Below are 19747 nucleotides of genomic sequence, written 5' to 3' on the forward strand. Positions count from 1 at the left end.
GTAGTCTCACCAATGTTTTTTAAAAGATTTTATTTTTAGCTCTGGCCGCGTGGCTCAGTTGATTGGAGCATCGTCCCATTTGCCAACAAAAGTTGCAGGTTTGATTCCTGGTCAGAGCACATACCTAGGCTGCAGGTTCAATCCCATCAGGGCATGTATGGGAGGCAGCCGATTGATATTTCTCTCTCTCTCTCTCTCTCTCTCTCTCTCTCTCTCTCTCTCTGTCAGATCAATAAAACACATCCTCAGATGAGAATGTAAACAAAAAAATTTCAGAGCACTTTTTTTTAATTTCAGAGCATTTTGGTTTACAAAGATTTGAGAGGAAAACAGAAATTCCTCACATACCCCTTGCCTCACACATGCATAGCCTCCCCCATTATCACCATCACTCACCAGAATGGTACTTTTTATTTTTTTAGCCAAAGATGAACCTACACTGACATATCATCAACCAAAGTCTATAGTTTACCTTAGTGTTCACTCTTGGTATACATCCTATGGGTTTGGACAAATGTATAAAGACGTGTGTCTACCACTATAGTATCATACAGAGTATTTTCACTGCCCTAAAAATCCCCTGTGCTCTGAGAGACTGTTCATCTCTCCCCCTGATCCTGGCAACCACTGGTCTTTTTAAAAATATATATAATATATTTTTATTGATTTCAGAGAGAAAAGGAGAGGGAGAGAGAGAGAAAAAAACATCAATGATGAGAGAGAGAGTCATGGATCAGCTGTCTCCTGCACGCCCCCTACTGGGGATTGAGCCGCAACCTGGACATATGCCCTTGACCAGAATTGAACCCGATACCCTTCAGTCCACAGGCCTACACCCTATCCACTGGCAAAACCGGCTAGGGCACCACTGGTCTTTTTACTTCTCCATAGTTTGCCTTTTACAGAATTTCATGTAGTTGGAATCATACAATATGCGGCCTTTCAAATTGGCTTCTTTCACTTAGTAATGTGCATTTAAGTTTCCTCTATGTCTTTTCATGGCTTCATAGCTCATTACTTTTTATCACTAAATAATATTACATTCTTCAAATGTACCAAAGTTTATTTATGCATTCATATACTGAAGGATATCTGTGTTTCCAAGTTTTAGCAATTATGACTAATGAGAGACTGTTCATCTCTCCCCCTGATCCTGGCAACCACTGGTCTTTTTAAAAATATATATAATATATTTTTATTGATTTCAGACGAACTGGGAATCGAACCCAAAACCTTTTGGTGCATAGGACGACACTCCAACCAACTGACCCACTTGGCCAGGGCTCAGTTCTTTTTAGTGCTGAATAACATTCCATTTTCTGGTTGTACCATTTACGCACTGGAAGCCATCACGTTTTGGCAATTATGAATACTCCTGTTTCTTTTGGCACTGTGTTTCTCATATCTACAAATTCCCTTAGAATTTGCAGAGTTGGAGGCAGGAGTATCAGTGCAAATGAGAATTCCTGGTCTTACCTGAGGAGCCGATTCCTGGGATTATAAGGGTGAAGTGCTGCCACAGCAGGCAGTTTCGATTCTAGATGTGGACTCAGCACCCTTCTTGGAGTCAAATGTTCCCCAGCTCACTGCTCCCCTTCATCCCACCCTCTCTCAGCAAGAAGGTGCTCCAGGACCTCCCTTCTGGGAGACTGAGCACTGCTTTGCCCTTGGACTTCATTCTCTGTCCCACTAGGTGCACTGAAAGCCTTGGGTGATTTCAGAACCTCTTGTTTTGTCTTTCTCCACCCAGCTCTCCGGACAAGGAAGCTGGAGCTCCTTCCAGGAGCCTCTCGCAACCAGAAAAGGAGAAACTGCCCGGTTTTGGCATTTGTTTGTTTTCTTAGACCTCATTCCTCCCTTATATTTATTGCTGCTTTGTTCTTGTTGTATCTGGTTCACAGAACTCAGACAGGAGGTTTGTCCCGCAGTTTGCAAAACCCAGGAAGGCAGTGACAAGACTAGCTGCTACGAGGGAAGAGGACCTCGGGAGTGGGGCCTTTAGCTCGGTAAGACCCTAAAATCAGCAGGCTGAGCCCCATAGATGGGCAGCTTCTTGGCCAAGCCTTGGCAGCTGAGTTTAACCTTGTTGTGGTTGTTTTTTGGCAATGGCTAGATCTGCACCTCTCCACACCCCATTTTCAGCACATTGCACTACAGATGTCTCTGGACTGCAGGTGCTATGCAAGCAGCTCCCATGCCTGTGAGAGGCACTCAGGACAGCTGTGCCCATATCAGAGTGCTGGAGGCAAGAGCCCTCTTGCCCACATTGCGTGAATATTAGAAAACTCAGAAAGGCAATCCTGACCAGTTGCTGCTCAGTTGGTTGGAGTGTCATCCCAAACACCAAAAGATTGCAGGTTCAATTCCCAGTCAGGGCACATATCTAGTTTGTGGGTTTATCCCCTATCAGGGTGCATGCCATGCAGAAAGCAACTGATCATGTTTCCTTGCTTTCTCTCTCCCTCCCTCCCTCCCACTCTAAAAATCAATAAAAACATATCCTCCGGTAAGGATTAAAAAAGAAAACTCAGAAAGGCAGCCCATGTTCTGTCCCTGAACCCCTTTGCTTCTCAGTAGCTTTTGGGCAAGTTGGGGCTGTGGGGGGTCTCACAGTGTGCTCTCTTATCCTTGCCACTGTGAGCTCCAGCACTGACACTGTCTGGTAACAGGCCCCAGAACAAGTGAGTGGTGGGAATGCCAGCAACTGTGTTTGTAATCAGCCTTAGTTGGGAACACCCTTGATATCTTTCAACTGGTGAATGGTTGAACAAACCATGGTCTGTCTACAGTACACCGTGAACACAACTCAGCAATAAAAAAAGGAGCAAAGTAGTGACACAGGCAACCACATGGATCTGCAGAGCATTACATGGAGTAGGAATAGCCAATCCTGAAAGGTTATTTGCTATAGGGTTCCATTTACAGAACATTATTGAAATGACAAAGATCATAGACATGTAGGGTGGACTAGGGGTTGCCAGCAGTTGGAGATGGGGCAGGGGGAGGGACGGGAGGTCACAACATGGGAGAGAGGTGTGGCTGCAAATGGCAGTGCCAGGAATCTTTGTTTTGCAACTTTTCAATATCTTAACTCTCAGAGTGGATACACAGCCTCCACCAGTGAGAGAACCGTATAGAACTTAATACACATACACGAATGGGAGAGCCGAATAAGGTGGGGGACTTGATCAATTTCAACACCCTGGTTGTGATACTGCACTTTGGTTATATAAGATGTTACCATTGGGGCAAACCGGGTGAGGAGCACAAAGGGTCTTTTCACATTATTTCTCACAACTGCACAAGAATTTGCAATGATCTTACAAAAAGTTTAATTTAAAAAAAAAGTAGGGGTGATAGCTTTGCCATTGATGCTGAAAAGGCTGTATGTAACTCAGCGGTCTGGTGGCTGGTGGCTTTACTGAAGCCCTATAGACATGCTGTGACCTTCGGTGGTCTGACATTTGCAATGCAGACCCTCTCCTAGAAATATTTGCCCTACTGTGCAGGAAGGTTATTGAGAAGGTGCCCCCCCCCCAACACTGATAACTACAAAAGAAGTGGGGGAGCAGCTGCTCTCTGTAGGCATCCTGGATGCAAACCTCAGTCCTTAGGTATTGCATTTATTTGCAGTTCAATTTGAAGGGAGAGATGATGGCATGGGGGTGAAAGGAAGGGAGATATTAGGTTGACTCCATTATTAGGGGCTGAATAACTTGAAGCATGGAGTTGCTGCTAGTTGAGACAGGGAGACTCTGAGGAGATGCTCAGGAGCTGGTGTTGGTTGTGTCACATTGGAGGTGACCAGGAAATGCCAGGTGGGAATGTCAGATACATGCATCTACAGTCAGGGGCGATCTGGGCTGCAGTGACTCCACAGGTTTAGGCTTGAGCACCTAGAAGGATCGAGCTGCCATCTACCTAAGGATGGTACTCCATCTATGTCCCAGCTGGAACCATACTCTCTCTGAGCCTGCTCTGGTCATCTCCCACCTTTTAAACAGTTTATCTTGAAATAATTAGAGATTTATAGGAAGTTGCAAAAAACAGTATGGACCCATTGATGGATGAATGAGTGGGATAAACAGAATGTTGCATATCCACTCAATGGAATATTATTCACCCTTACAAAGGAAGGATATAGTGCTGCATGCTGCAACACAGATGAACCTGGGGACATTATGCTAACAAAATAAGCCAGTCACAAAGCAACAAATGGCATACAATTCCCCTTACATAAGGTCCCTAGATTAGTCAAACTTCTAACAACAGTAGTGTGGAGGTCATGAGGGGCTGGAGAGAGGGGGTATGGAGACTTAGTGTTTAATAGGAATAGAACTTCAGTTGTACAAGGTGAAGAGTTCTGGGGATGGGTGATGATGATGGTTGCATGCAAGTGTGAATTTACTTAATGCCACTGAACTGTGCACTTAAAAATGGTTAAGATAGTGCCCTAGCTGGTTTTGCTCAGTGGCTAGAGCATTGACCCATTGACTGAAGGGTCCTGGGTTCAATTCTGGTCAAGGGCACATACCTCGGTTGCAGGCTTTATCCCCAGCCCTGATCGGGGCTCATGTGGGAGGCAACCAATTGATGTGTCTCTAATATTGATGTTTCTTTCTCTCTGTCTCTCCCCCTCCCTTCCACTCTCTAAAAATCAATGGAAAAATATCCTCAGGTGATGATTAACAACAACAAAACATGGTTAAGATGGTGAACCTTACATTGTGTGCATCATACCACAATTTAACAACAAAACAGCACAGAGAAGTCCTGTATGTCCTCCCCTCGTTTCCCAAGTGGTGACTCTTACATAAGTATGGTTCATCTCCAGTCCGGGCAATTGACATTAGTGTCATCCACAGACCCCCTTGATCTCCACATGCCTGGTGGGGAGAAGGGGATGTGGGAAGGGTTCCTGGGCTTCCCGTTACCCTCCGGCCTGTGGCACAAAGCTCTGCCCTGTGCTAGTAAGTAGTCCCCCCTTTTCCGTGCTTTCACTGTCCATGGTTTTAGTTAACCTGTGGTCAACCACTTCCAAAAAAATATTAAATAGAAAATCCAGAAATAAACAATTCATAAGTTTTAAATTGCATGCCGTCCTGAGTAATGTGATGAAATCTCACACCGTCCTGCCTGGGACATGAATCGTCCCTTTGTCCAGTGGCTCCACCCTGCATATGCTCCCTTCCCATTAGTCACTTAGTAGCCATTTGCGTTATCAGATTGACTGCTGTGGTATCACAGTGTTTGTATTCAAGTAACCTTTATTTTACTCAGTAATGGCCTCAAAGCCATTCATATAACTTTTATTACAGTCTACTGTTATAATTGTCCTATTTTATCATTAATTACTGTTGTTAATCTCTTATGGTGCCTAATTTGAAATATAACTTTATCATAGGCATGTATTTATAGGAAAAAACATAGTATATACAGGGTTCAGTACTATCTGCAGTTTCAGGCATCCACTGGGCGTCTTGGAGCGCATCCCCCATGGATAAGAGGGAATTACTGTACTGATCCCTTCAGTGGTCTGCACAGCGTCTGAGACTTTGTACAGGGGCCAGTAACAACTAGAAAAATCTTCAGAGTGCTTGGTTATTGAAGGCCTGAGGCTGAGTCTTTCTCTCTACACAGGAGACACCACCAGAGCCCAGTGCCCAGCAGGCAGGAAGCCAGTCATGGCAGGAGTCCCCAGAGCTCACTATCTTGGAGGCCTGGGAGCCAGGAGACCAGACGCAAACAGATGGCACCCACTCCGAGCAGAGTGTCCAAAGCGCTGTAACACCTGTGTCCAGCGGGGGGGATTCTCAGCCTGAGGTCTCCAATGACATTTCTTCAGAATGGGGGATGGTGCCCTTGGTTTCAGAGAGTGCCAGCCAGGACTGTCTATTGGAACAAGGGACCAATTTGCCAGATGCTGGAAGCACAGAGGGGGGTTGGATTCCAGGTGATCTCAGCCAGAAAGGGCATCTGCCAAGCAGTGGTGCTGAGGAGAAGGAGCCAGACCAAGGAGTCCCACAGGAGGAAGGTGGCCAAGGGGGAACAGGGACTGACCAGGAGAAAGGAGACAGCGTCCTAGGCCCGGTCGCTCGGGGCTCAGAGCCTGGATCTGCAGCCCAGGCCTCACCTGACCCCCTGCAGATACTCAGCAGGGTTGGCAAGGAAGCAGGAGGGAGCTGTAGCAGCCCCAGACACTCCTCCCTTAGGATCAGTGTCATCACAGATGTGGTCACAGACCCCACCAAGTCAGAACAGAGGGCTCTGGAGTTGACGGGGCCAGACGAGAAGGCTAACACCCAGGCACCTGCCTCTCCCAGCGGGAAGGCCCCTGATGGAGGCCATAGCAGGGCCCTGCTCACAGGCCCGCCTCTCGCTGGGGAGACCACAGAAAGCAGAGGAGAGGAAGGGTGGGAGGCCGACCCCCCTGGTGATGTCTCCAGGGGCCCTGCAGCCTCCCTGGTTCTGGCTCATGAGACCCATGAGACCTCAGTAGGTGCTGGATGTTCCAGTCCTGTAGCCTCGGAAATTGACCCAGTTGTTGGTCAGACACAGGTACCAGACCTGGATCAAGAAGGGCTGGGAGGTGTGTGTGCGCAGTCTTTGTTGTCACAGCCCTCAGGTGAAAAGGCAGCCGACTTAGGTAGCCAGAGCCATGAACAAGACTTTGGGGGGTTCAGTCCGTCCCTTGGAGCCTCTGTTCCACCATTGCACAGAGAAACAGTGGTTGGTCCTCCCCCGGATGCCAGGGCCCACCAGGGCAGCGCAGATGCCCCTGCAGGCCCAGCAGGCCAGCCCAAGCATCCTGACCCTGCAGACCAGGCCACCTTGGAACTCGACTTCCTGCCAGACAGCCAGCTACAGGATGCCCTGGAAGCCCTCAACTTTGAAGCCCCACCTGAGCAGGTAAGAGCTTCCTTAAGTTACAGCCAGACCATCCCAGAACAGGTGCCAGTGTCCACAGGCTCTCGTCCAAACCACCCAATGGTGGGGGAAGATGGGGCGTGTGGTCGTCTGTTTCTATGGCAGACGAGTCTAGGGGGTCTGAGTTGCAACTTCAGTGGATGTGTGGAGTCTGTGATTTTCCAGAAAGACCTGCTTTTCCATGAGGGGCCTGTGCCAAACATATGTATGGAATTTTGATTTTATGCTGGGGGCTGCCTGCGTGACAGGCAGTGGGAAAGCTGCCCAATGAGCCTCTGCCAGCCCTGGCGTTCACCTGTCAGGGCAGGTGGCAGCCTTGCTTGAGCCCTGCTCCCAGGGTAGGCTCCATGTCCCTGGCTGGTGGCACACCTGAGCCTGGGCTAAGTGCTTTGCAGTGGTGCTCTGAGAGGTAGGTGGTTCTCAGTTCTCTTTCCACACACTGGGTTGGGCACCTGCCAGAGGTGACACAGCCAGGAGGGGAGGAGGCTGGGTCTGCATCCGGATTGTCCTGATTCTACACCTATGCCTCAGCCACCCCATCCCAGAATGTGGAGTCCAACTCCCTTTACAAACGATGGCCTGTTTTCTCAGCTGTCCCTGTTAAGATTTTTCCCCCAAAAAATGTATTCAATACATGCTTGTCAAGAGCCTGCATGGTCCCTGCCCCTCTGAGGTTTTCAGTAGCACTGTTCCCGCCTACCTCTCCCAAAGTGAGCATTTTTAAAATATATATATTTTTATTGACTGCAGAGAGGAAGGGAGAGGGAGGGAGAGAGAGATAGAAACATCAATGATCAATGATGAGAGAAAATCATTGATCGGTTGCTTCTGCACGCCCCGCACTGGGGATCGAGCCTGCCCCTGACCAGAATCGCCCCTGACCGGAATTGAACCTGGGACCCTTCAGTCCACAGGCCGACACTCTATCCACTGAGCCAAACCAGCTAGGACCAGAGTGAGCACTTTTTTACCCTTTCATTTTGTAACTTAAAGAGTCTGCCTGTGACACAGCTCCCAAACAAGCACAGGATCTCATCGGTGCCCAGCTGAAGAAAGCCAGCTGTTCTGAGGGCGAAGGGGGCGTGACTGGGTTGAGCGAATGTGGTCTCCACTGCATTTTGGCCCTCCACAGTGCTCACCTGTGAGGTGATTGCAGACCTGGCCCTCGCTGGGCTGTCTGGGCCCTGGCTCCTCCTGCACCTGTCTCATGATCACCAGATGAGCAAGATCATGGAAAGTAGGTCACAGTGCAGAGTTAGAACACGATCTCCTGGGAACAGCTGAAATTTTAGAATTGGAGCCTTGTTTCTTGAAAAGTGCAAACTCCTCACTCGGAAGGAAATGCCGTCTGAGTTACTCCCAGTCTCTGGCCTCTTGGGCAGTGGCTAAGGGAGAGAGCTGGGGAAGCAGTTGGGACATTTGGTGGCAGCCAGCAGGCAAAAGAGCGAGCCCTTCCGGACAGGCTGCCAGTGACTGTGCACTTGGGAGTCAGCAGTGGGGGGGCCCTGGGCACACAGCCAGGTGGTCAGACCTGACAGGTGCCCCAGGGGAGTAGGCGCTGCCTTGACAAGGCTGCCAACGCCCAGACGAGTTTTGTTTAGATATTGGGCGTTCCTGAACAAGTTGGGGTGACCCAGCACAAGCAAATTCTCATGGGAAGATTCTGATAGCCCTTGGCAGGAAGGCCAGGTGGGCAGGGACACTTAGGTACAGCACAGATAGAGAGAGGGCAGCCTCACCAGGTACGGTGGTGGGTGCCGCGTCAGGTGAAGCCACTCAGAGACTCAGAGGTTACACAGCGGTGACTGACCAGCTTCAAACCCAGGTCCCCTCACAGGAACTGGTGTTTTCTTCTACAACAGCTCCCTTGGGACATGATACCCCAAAGCTGTGGAGCCTCCATACACCGCTGCATCAAAGGAGCATCAAAGCTGAGTCCCAGGTCCCTTTCAGGGGCCTACAGCTCTGACCCTGGCATGTTCAGAAACACTTTTGTTGTGACCGACATTTACACAGTCCCGGTGGGAGAGAGAATATTCCCATGGCCAGGAACAGTGCAGTGAGTTTGGTGAATATGTGGTCCTTAAGTGAGAGTTGCCTGCATGAAATAGCTAGATGCTGGGAGACACTGTATTATTGTCTACGGCAGAGACCCCAGCTGGCACTGCTGGCGTCCAGGGCCAGCTCGTTCTGGTGGGGGGGGACTGTCCTGTGCACTGTAGCATGTTGAGCAGCATCTCTGGCCTCCACCCAGATGCCAGTAGCACCTTCTTACCCAGTCGTGACAACCAAGAATGTCCCCAGACATTGTGAAGTGTCTCCTGGGGATGGAGTCATCCCCAGGTGAGAACCACTGGCTACAGGCAGTTTTTCAGGTACTTCTTTGCTAGTGTAGCTCAATCCTTCACCCTGTCCCCACCCCATCAGGGGAGAGGATGTCCCTAGAACAGGCCCCTTTCCAACCCCAAGACTTCGGTCTCCTTAAAAGAGGCTCTGGGCTAAGCTGCTGCCCCCACCCCGACCCCGGCCTCTTTCCATGGGACACATGTCACCCCGTGATTGAGCCTGATATTTTCCACAAAAATTAAACTACTGTCAACATTTAGAGACTTAAGCTTCTCCGGGTTATTTGGCTCTCTCCCCTATTAATTATGAATTTTTCCTTTGTAATAGATTTGCAAGATCTTTTCCTGACATAAAATGTGTGGCTTATCTGGCTGACCTCTTCCCTTCAACACTGATGCCCACCTTACTACAGTCACTGCACCGAGGGGTCCTCTCTGTGCCTTTCTAGATACTGCAGGATGCACAGAGAATGTGTGGATGGAGCCCCCAGGCATAGGGCAGCTTTTTGGAAGGTGCAGGCCCAGGAGAGGACAGCAGGGTCAGGCCCCGTGGTTCCCTGTCTGCTCTCTTTCTGAGGGGTGATGGCAAGAGCAGCCCAGCTGGTGGCCCCCAGGTCTAACCACTTTTCCTCCAGGAGTTCCAGCCTCGGTGTTCCTGCCGTGGCCCAGGGTCACAGACGTTTCCTGTGTGACTTTCCTTTCCTTTCCTGTGCAGGGTAACTGTTCACACATGTGCTCTCTTTCCAGTTTCCTGCAGGGAGCGGGGTGGGCCCTTGCTGGCCTGGCGCCAGCCTGAGTACTGAAGGAGGCCCCCTCATGGAGTCTCAGCCAAGGTAGGCCAGGTGGGAGGCCACCCTAGGACCCTCATCTAGGGGGGGTCTTCCCTTTAGAGAGGGAGTGTCACTGCTTTCCTGGCACTGAGCTGCCATGATCTTCACCCCCCGCCCCAGCCCCGTGAGCTCCCATTTTGCTGATGAAGGGGCCTGGCTCTCCCTCACTGGGCCTCGCTTTCCTCAACCCAGTAAGGGAGCTGACTCCTGTCCTTCAAACTGCGTGTGTCCCCGGCTCCCCGCGGGTGGAGAACTGGTCACCAGCCATCTGCCCCCAAACAAGCATCTCTCCCGGACCCCTGGTGGTGCCCCTGGTTCTGTGGGTTGTTTGAATTCAGTGTGTGCATTTTTCTGGAGAAAGGTCCAGAACTTTCCCTGAATCTCCACAGAGTGAAACGGCTAAGGACCTTGACCGGCCGATCTTGGGCGGTCCCAGTCTGGCCCAGGGTGGGCCCTCCAGGGTCTGACCTGGCTTGTCTCCTCACTTCCCACGTGGCTCTGTGCCCCAGGCAGGCCACGGGGTGCACTGTCCATCCACCTGAGGAGTGTGCATGTGTGGGACGAGGGTGTCCTCTCCCCTTGCTCCAGAGGCTCTCACAGTCTGCCATCTCCCTCCAGTCCTTTCTCCCGCCCTGCCGGGGCAAGCACTGGGTGCCATCCTCTCCTGTTACAGGCCTCTCTGCAGAGGCGGTGCCTTATCAATTATTTATGGCCAAGCTTCTGTTTCTGTCTAGCAAGTGTGGAGGAGGGACTAGGGGTGCAACCCTGGGTGAGTTTTTCTTTCCCGCCTCCTCCTCCTCCTCCAGGGATAAGGTAGCATGTTTTTGCCTTCTTCCCTTGCATAAGCTTTGTCACTAGTACCTGTTGTACTAGTGACACACACACACACACACACACACACACACACACACACACCCTGCACAAGTACCAGAGGCCATTCAGTCAAAATGGCCCCACCATTGTTTGAGCAAAGAGGAGGGGGAATCGCGTCTGAGTCTGATGTCCTTGCTGGGCGATGTGACCCCACATGGACATCTGGAAGGCCCCCAGGGCAGGGCCTGTGGTCATGGCCCATGGTGAGTAAGACACAAAAGAAGCTAAGGCCCAGGTCAGCCAGCCATCTTGGGTGACAGCAGCAGGTGGAGCAGAACAGAGATCCTGCAGTGAAAGACCAGGAGGTGCTGCCATGCCAGGGTCTGGTGTGATTTGGGGAAAGCTGTTGACTGGAGGCCAGGAGGACAACCCTCTGCCAGCACCCGCAGGCCACATGTTAGATACAGTGGGTGCTGTGGCACATCCACTGCTCCCATAGAGGTTAACACCATCCAGTGCCGGCTCTTCCAGAAACTGTTCTGGGCACTGGGCACTGGGCAGGCAGCGTGGGACAGGACAAAACATGAAGCCACCATCTACTGCACATTGGGTGGGGCAGGCAGGGTGAGAAAGAGACAAGCAAATTAGATAAGCAGACGGCAGAGTGTTAGGGAGGAAAAGTCAGTGGAGAAGAGGTTAAAATTTTAACTCAGTGATCAGAAAAGTATTCCCCCAATCCCCCTCAAGAAGGAGACATTTGGGAGAGAACATTCCAGAGCCCTAAGGTACTCAGGAAAAGGCCAGGAATTCATCTTGTGGCTGGAGGGAAGGCAGGGACGGGAGGGAGGGGATGGGGGCTGGAGTGGGCAGCAGATGGTGCAGTGACCATTTTCACAGCCCTCCACCCCATACTGCATGGGAGACAAGCTGTGGGCGCAGGAGCTGGGGGTCTGGGGAGACTGGTGGGGAGAGGTGGCTGGATTCTGGGTGTGCTTTTGGCAATCGATCCAGCTGGGTTGGCCATCAGAGCTCTGCCTGCAGTAGCTTAATATCTGGGAAAGCAGACAGCTGAAGGCCCAGCGAAAGCCCCCCGGAATGGTGTTTGGTGGAGCTGCCTGCTGAGGTCAGGCCTCTTATCTTCCTTTCCCTCCAGGACCCACAAGGGGATCCAGCCCCGTGAAGCCACCAGGATGGAGGACGCAACCAATACCATGCGCGGCCTCATTATTGAACTCTCCAACCTGAAGTAAGAGGGGATGGATAGGACAGGCAGTGGGATGGGAAAACCAGTGTGGCAGCAAGAAGGAGGTGCCCTACAGCCGCCCAGACCTCCCATCAAAGGGCCTCCAAAAAGTGTCACTCCTCCTGGGCTCTCACCTATTACGTCATAGATTCATCCTTTACAGACTTGTTAGGTTCTAGAGAGGGCCTGGGACAGTCAGTGGACCACTGTAACAGGTTGATTCTGATTGTGCATGTGTGTCTGAGAGTGTGTGAGCCTCTGTGAGAATGTGCAAGCAGGAGTGTGGGTGTGTCCTGCTCTGCCTCATAGTCAAGCCAGCATTTTCCTGCAGCCGGCTGATCATGAATGCCCACCGGGACCTGGAAGCATTCAAGCGCCTCAACTACCGGAAGGCAAAGCCTGCAGGGAAAGCCCCCATGGCCTACACATCAAAGGGGGCTGGGGCTCTCCCTCGAGGGGAGCAACCCTGGCGGGATTTGTAGATGCCTCCGCATGGGGAAGCTGGGGGACTGTGTGCAGGGCTTACCCCTCCCATGGATTATGTTTTGTTCAAACCCTGGCCCCAGAAGTGCCTGATGTTCCTGCCACAGAGCTGCCAACAGTCCCCCTGCAGACCCCGGAAAGCTTCAGCCCCTGATGTTGCTCCTGGTATTTTGTCACCCCTGGTACTTGGTTATCCCCAAGATGCTCCAGCGGGTACTAGTGGGCCCCAGAAACTGCCCTTTAGCCGACCTGGAAGTCAGCCTCCCTGGGAAACCATGGAGGCCACACTGGAGTCCACAGCAGCCCTCTGGAGTCTGTATGGGGAGGGAACCTGCTCCCTGAGTGGCTGAGGCTGCAGGGGGAAGTGGAGGCGGGCTGGAGCCCCAGGAGCAGGGCCCAGAGCCACCCAGATGTTTATCTGGGTTTGCAAATTTTGGCTCCTTAGCTGAGGTTATGGCAGGTTCAGAATTTGTTTCGTTCCTGGAGGAAAAAGGGCCCCCTTTGTTGGTTGTGCGTTTGCCTCTCTCTGGATTTCCATTTTATTTATTTTGGGAAGAGCACTAATAAATGATTCCCTAGCAAGGCCCCGAGCCTGTTGTTTGAAGGTTGAAGCCTTTGGGTTCCTGGATATTCGGCCCACAAACCTAACTGCCTCTTTCCCCTTTTGCTTCTCATCCTCCCTAGGAGGGCAAGTAGGGCTATTGCTGGGACACAGGTCAGGGTGTCCGCACGAGTTCCCAAGTGTGTGGGATTCCCTGGGAGCGGGTGGCTGTGTGGGCCCACTGAGGCACCCACGCCAGCACCTGTGAGGCAGTGAGCCCACAGGACTCACCTGGAGGTGTTTTTTTCCCGTGCTCAGTGGCCCTGTCTGTTCTCCATGAGACAAGCTGCTTTGAAGCCCCAGACCGGAAGGAGGCAGTCCTGGGGGGTTGTTATTAAGACAGGATGTCAAGGAGGGGCCACTGCACACCTCATCCCCCACAAGCCTGACCACAGCCCCCAAGGTAGCATCAGAAGCAGCCCCAGACACTGTCATCAAACCCATTTCTCAGAAAAAAAGCTATTTCTAATAAATTGGTCACCACCAGGTGGACCAGACCTGTCCCTTTATTAGTGGCTCTGCCAGTGACTCCCTCACCCAGACTCCTAGGGCCATGGCAGAGCACCCCTCCCACTGCCTACACCCTCGAGACTATTCAGGAGGGGAGCAAGTCAGATCAGGGTCCCCTTTCACCTCCTTCCTTGACCCCGCCAGGACATGCCAGTTTGTCCAGTGTGTCCAAACCCTAGGAGCTCTGCCCTTGGCAGTACGCGGCAGCTGGCAGTGCCTGGGATGTTGTGTCCCTAACTCAATTTGAAGACCCTTTGGACTGCCCTCTGTGGTGTTTTTGGCCTCCATTCTCCCCCTCCATGCCTAGGCAGCAGGCTGTCTTCAAGGGCAGGCTCCCATCCCAGACTCTCCTTCTGGGTGGCCCTAGGTCCCAGTTCAAGGGCAGAGGGGACCTGCAAAGTCCAAATCCTGCCTCCACCCATCCCTGGGAGAAAGACTGTGTGGGTTGGGGGTGGGGGCCAGCATCCTGACTTAGGGGAATGTGGATGGACACATGCCACCTGCCAGGGAAACAACCTCCAGTGATGGAGGAGACAGTCAGGGGTAGGTGTTCCTCTGAGCACAGCCCCTTCCCAGGAGAGCTGGATCACAGTCCCTGGGTGGGGAGGGCTCTGTATCTCCTTCTCTTGCCCAAGCAGATCCAGATGACCTCCTAGTACCCCTGGGCAAGGCCTCAACTGGCTGACCCCCCCAGGGCATAGTCAACATAGTCCCATTCTTGCCCCCACCCAGAAGGGCTTGGTATACTGAGTCCATGGCCCAAGTCACGGGAGCATTGTGGTGCGATGGAAAACATTCACTGAGGGCCTCCTTGGCGAGGACAATGGGGGTGAGGGAGGCTTGGTCTAATTGTCTCTCCATTTCTCCCCCCATATCAGGCCCTCACTCCCAGCGTGTGAGATTCCACCTATTTAGCATGTCAATATGTTATGAGTGGCTGAAAGGGTGTTTGAAAACATCAGAAAAAGTCCCAAATATGCCAGCAGCAGAAGTCATGCCCAGAAGTGCCAGGACCTCTCAAAGCCCCACAGCCACCCTATGGTGCCCACTCCCATTTCTCTGCTCCCCCAGGGTCTCAGGGTGAACTGAAATCCAAATAGCAGTCGGGAAAGTGGGAATCACAGGAACATGTGCAGGCTAACAGCCAGGAGAGAAAAGAGGTGCCCCAGCCCCTCCGAAGCTGTTCCCACTAACCTGTCTCAAGACCAGCCTCATCTGACCACTGATCCATTCATAGCATTTATTGAGAGCTGACTGGGCCCCCAGGGTTGGGGAGGGAGGGCAGGTTTTCCCGGGGCCACCTCCTTCCTCACAGGGCTCTTTGGGTCGTGTTTCCTGGCGCTGCTCCCTCATTCAAGGCCCAGGCTGGGGGAGGGGTGCAGGGGAGGGTCCTTGCCTGATGCATCTTCCCTGAAATCCAGCCTTCAAGGAGTCCCCAGGCTTGGGGAAGACGGTATCCCGGGCGTCCTCCCCGCACCTGCCCTCTAGGCAGAATTGGAGGGGTAGCAGGAAGAAGGCGAAGGTCCCGACGACGACTTCCTGGCACCTTTGGAACCTGAGTTTCAAAAGCGGAAGGGGGAGGAGAAAAACAATAATAGGCGATGATTCATGTGGCCAAAGTACCAGTTCAACCTACAGGGCTGTCAGGGCTCTGGCGTCACCCAGAGGCTGATTGTGGAACAGCACCCAAATCACATTACTGGATCAAGTCAAGCCCAGATGAGACCCAGAAACCCCCCCCCCCCCCCCCCCCCCCCCCGCTCCGTCCTGTGGTGCTGCCCCCTCGTGGCCGTAGGGCCTAGGGACCCCGTATTTGTGATACCTAGAGTGTTACCAGGGAGGCCGGCGTCCCGCAGCCCTTTTGCGCCAGGGATGTCTCCCTCACCCTTCACTCCATACCCTGGGAGGTGAGTGTTCCTGCTCCCTCAGAATTAAGGGGGAAAGGGAAGATTCTGACACCATCATCTCATGTGTCCCCTCAGCTTCCTGCCACCAAGTTGGACCTCACTGAACCGCACAGGGTTACTGTCTTCTCCTGGAGGCAAGCTCGCTCTTTCAAAATGTTCACTTTGCAGCTGCGGGGACAGGCTGGGATCCTCCCCGCTCACCACGCTCATGGAGCTCAGCCTGATGGGAGGCAGTCCCCACCCACAGTCCTCACATAGCGACACTGCCCATCAGAACCCCTTCCCCTGCCCTGGCCAGTGAGGCTCGGTTGGTTGGAGGGTCCCCACATACACCAGAGGGTGGTGGGTTCCATTCCTGGCTGGGCATCCAGCCAGGTTTTTGGTTTGACCCCCAGTCGGGATGTGTGCAGGAGGCAACCAGTGGATGTTTCTCTCTCACATTAATGTTTCTTTTTGTCTCTCTCTGCCTTCCTCTCTTTAAAATCAATAATTTTTTAAAAAGAACCCCCTCTGTTGGCTGACTACCCCAGAAAGTCGCTGAAATGGATCTGTCCTTAAAACCCCACCGGAGCTGAGGTCTTTGCATCTCTTCTGATAACTGCTGTCATTGAAGCCCAAGCTACTCAAAGCCTGCATGGTCTGTGGCCTGGCAGCGTGGCCACCTCCTGGGGAGCTGCTTAGAAATGCAGCGGCTCAGGCCTCACCCAAACAAACTTGTGAAGTGAGACCCACATTTGATGAGCAAGATCAGAGTGGGGGGCCATGCAGGTGAGGAGACTGGGCTTGGACCTGGGTAGGGGGGAGGGCTCCGGAGCAGCTCGCGCCTAAGCTACAGCCCCGGGTGCTCTACGGGGCTGCCCCACACACAGCAAACTCCCCTCCAGCCTGACCTTGCCCTGGGCCCTGGGCCATTCCCTCTGGCCTGCCTCAGACACCTCTGCCTGGAGAACCAGCAGCTTTCACCACTCTCAAATCCACCCCTAGGTCCACCCGCTTAGCCACACTCTTAACACGCACACATGGTCTTGCCACTTCTGTGGGTCCCTGCTGCCCAAGTCCAAGCTCTTTAATGTGACCCACAAGGCCCTATAGGCCCTTCAGCTTGTCCCCAAGTCTCTGACACCTCCCCCTCCACCACACAGTCACACACTCCCCATCCCTAAGTTCCTGAACAAGCCCCAATGCCTGGCCACACTTCCTGCTCTCCACCAAACTAAATCAGGCTTCCCGAGGTCCCTTCCTCCAGGAAGCCCTCCTGCGTCCCCTTATCTGGACCAGGTACTTCTCTAGACTCCCCCATTCAGCACCTATCACCCTGTGTTTTAACTGCTGTTCTTCCATCTATCTTGTTCACCACTAGCCCAGCCCAGCACTTGGCATAGAACAGGCACACAAACTATTAGCAAATGAGTAAGAAATAAGGAAGCTAGGGTTCAGAGAGTCTGAGCAACTTCTCTCAGAGCACACAGCTCCTCAGAGCCACCCACTGTCAAGCCCTTGCTGTGCCCATCCCCAGATCCCATTGCTTGCTAATCCCCATGGCTTCCATGCCAGGTCGCCTGTGCCTGGGAAAGGATGGCATTTCCCCTAAGGGCCCAGAGAGGGAGAGTCCCTTTCCCAAGACTGCAGAGCAAAGTCAAGCCCCAGCTGACCCACCTGGGCAACACTTCTAGAATACAAAGGTTCCTACGCAGATTCTCGACCCCAACCCTATGAGGTGGGTACTGGGGTTAATCCCACTTAACAAAGGCATCACAGTGGACTTCCCCCAGCCACCTGCACTGGCTCCTCCTCCTCCTCTACGGTGACTGGAGTCCTGTGTCCTCGCCTTGTCAGACCGAGCCAACTTCTTGCCTGCAGAGTTGCGGGTGGTGTAGCTGTAGACAGAGGTGTAGCCTTGGCCGGTGAGCGGGCAGAAGCGGCGGGTGTGGGCTCGATCTCTAGTGGCACCGCACTGGGGGCACACGTAGTCTCGAAGGATGGGGCACAGCACCCGGCCTGCCTCGTCCTTGAGCATGTGGGACTGGTAGATGGCCCGGGACTCGCCGTTGTGTTTGCAGAAAGAGCACAAGCGTTCTGGAGCTGGTGAGGGTTCCGGGCTAGACCTCGGATCCCCTGGTCCTGGCACTGGTTCTGGCTGGGGGTCCAGCCTGGTCTCAGGCTCTTCTTCCCCACGCAGAGCCCCCACCAGACGTGCCAAACCCAGGTAATCTGTCCACAGGTCGAAGGTCCCCATGGCTGGGCAATATGTGCCAGGCGTTGGGGCAGAGAGAGGAGAAACCCTGCCTGCCCCAAGCTCGTCCTTCTCCACTTCCTCCCTGCCCCTCCCTTCCCCTCTCTGGAGCCTAGGAGTCTGGGCTGTCAGTCCCTCCTTATACCTCCAAGGGATTGTGAAGGGGGAGGAATAGCCTGTGGGAGACTTCTTATTGTCACAGGGGGGCTAGCTGCTGCTCCCTGTAAATGCACCTGCCAAGGAGATGTTTGGTCTCTGAGTGGGGCAAGGGGGATACAGGACACAGTCTGCAGGGGGCACCTGCAATTTAGAGCCACATACCCCACCCAGAGGGTGTTTGGAGGGCTACCCCCAAGCCCTCCTTTGAGGAGGCCTGCCACCCTGCCCCACAGGGTTTGGGGTGGGTGGGTGGATAGTGTTGGAAGCCCCGCCCTCAAGGCAAGCATTGACTTAACCTGTAACTTAGTAATTGCTTTCTTCCTTCCCTGGGCTGGGGGTAGGGTCAGGTGCCCCTGGGCCTTTGGGGAATGGGAGGGGGGGGGGACTGGATGGGGGACACCTGCAGATTCTCCAGATGTCCCTGGAAGGAGGATGGTATCTGGCCCTCAGCCCCCAGCTCTGGTCTGCCTTGGGGTGTTTTCACACCTATTGTCCCCCACTTAATGGATGAACAAACTGAGGTATGAAGCCACCTGCCCCTAAGGCTGTTCACAAAGACTAACACAAAAGTCTGCCTTCCCCCATCTCCTTACTGGAGCCCCCAAGGCTAGGTGCTGGCCAGGCAGCCTGTTCTGTCCCTGGGGTGGTGAGGGGGTGAAATGGGGAGGCTGGGGAGAGCAGAGGCCAGGCTGGGCTAATGGGAGGACCCCCAGCACTCGCCAGTCTTGATCTTCCCTCCCTCAAGTGAGAGCTCAGTCAGCCTCAGGAGGATGGAGTGTGCCCAGGAGTGGGGCACAGACATGCAGGGGGAGTGATCAGCAGCACCAAGGTGCTAGGTGGGCAATGGAGGGTGTGGGCAAGGAGGGTGAGAAAGCTGAGCCCAGGATTTGGACACAGAGAAGAGGACCCTTCACTTATTCTTTCAAGAGCCTCAGGGAGCAGAGCTCATCACCGCTTCCAGAAGGGTTTTTAGCTGTCCAGCCCCTCCAACCCTCCAGGATTTCCTCCCCAAATCCAGCTCGTGTCCATTAGGACCCCAGACCCCAGCCCTCCCAAGTGGTGAGAGGCTGGGGTCAGGGCAAGGTACAGGCTGAGCAATTTGGGGGGAACCCATGGTGGGTCTTGTCCCCCAGCCCACTCCCCTCAGGCTGTGTGTGGCCCAGCCACAGTGACATTCATCCCTCGGTGGGTCTGGCCTCCTCCTCACAACCCACCGACAACAATGAATGTTGATTGTGACTTTCTCTGTGGCCTAAAGGAGGGGATGTGATCAGGTAGGACCCAGCCCCCCAGATCATGGAAGGTGGGGGGGTCACGATGGCTGGATGGCACTTCCAGGCCTCGGGGTCCACTCAACGGTCGATGGTTTGCCTGAGCTGCCCAAACTCACCGACAGGTTGAATGTTCCCCCAAGCCCTTGGCAACTTCTTGATGGTGGTGGTGGTGGTGGTGGTAGTGGGGTGTCCCAGAGTAGAGGGTGGGGTGCAAGGAACCAGAGAGGTGAGGGAGGGAGGGACCTATTGACTCATTAAGTAAGCAAACAGTAGGTGCCAACTGTCTGTTCCATGACCTGGAAAAGCATGACATTAATATAACTAGTTGTAACAGTAGATGTTTATGTAGTTTTGCTACATGGATGTGGCAATACCGGGTGCTGGGCTCCCTGCTCCATGCATGTACTCACATCATCCTCAAA

At 53.2% G+C, this 19747-nt stretch overlaps 2 protein-coding genes across 2 annotated transcripts in view; one reads left to right on the plus strand and one right to left on the minus strand.

Annotated features, from left to right (window-relative positions):
• LOC102767859 (chromosome unknown open reading frame, human C19orf57) overlaps positions 1-13296 on the plus strand; it is a 20664-nt gene extending 7368 nt beyond the window's left edge. The window contains 5 exon segments of the mRNA XM_006761391.2: positions 1751-2006; positions 5641-6909; positions 10020-10105; positions 12069-12161; positions 12490-13296. Of these exon segments, the coding sequence (XP_006761454.1) occupies positions 1751-2006; positions 5641-6909; positions 10020-10105; positions 12069-12161; positions 12490-12640 (1855 nt within the window). The 3' untranslated portion in view covers positions 12641-13296.
• Positions 13297-14978: 1682 nt separating this feature from the next.
• Positions 14979-19382, minus strand: NANOS3 (nanos homolog 3 (Drosophila)). The gene is made up of 2 exons (XM_006761399.2): positions 17436-19382; positions 14979-15307 (listed from the first exon to the last, which is right to left on the minus strand). Exons 1-2 carry the CDS (start codon positions 17893-17895, stop codon positions 15237-15239), a joined length of 531 nt encoding a protein of 176 aa, XP_006761462.1. The 5' UTR covers positions 17896-19382; the 3' UTR covers positions 14979-15236.
• Between the last annotated feature and the right edge of the window lie 365 nt (positions 19383-19747).

This window comes from Myotis davidii, unplaced genomic scaffold (assembly GCF_000327345.1).
Source record: "Myotis davidii unplaced genomic scaffold, ASM32734v1 scaffold1238, whole genome shotgun sequence".
Lineage (NCBI taxonomy): Eukaryota > Metazoa > Chordata > Mammalia > Chiroptera > Vespertilionidae > Myotis > Myotis davidii.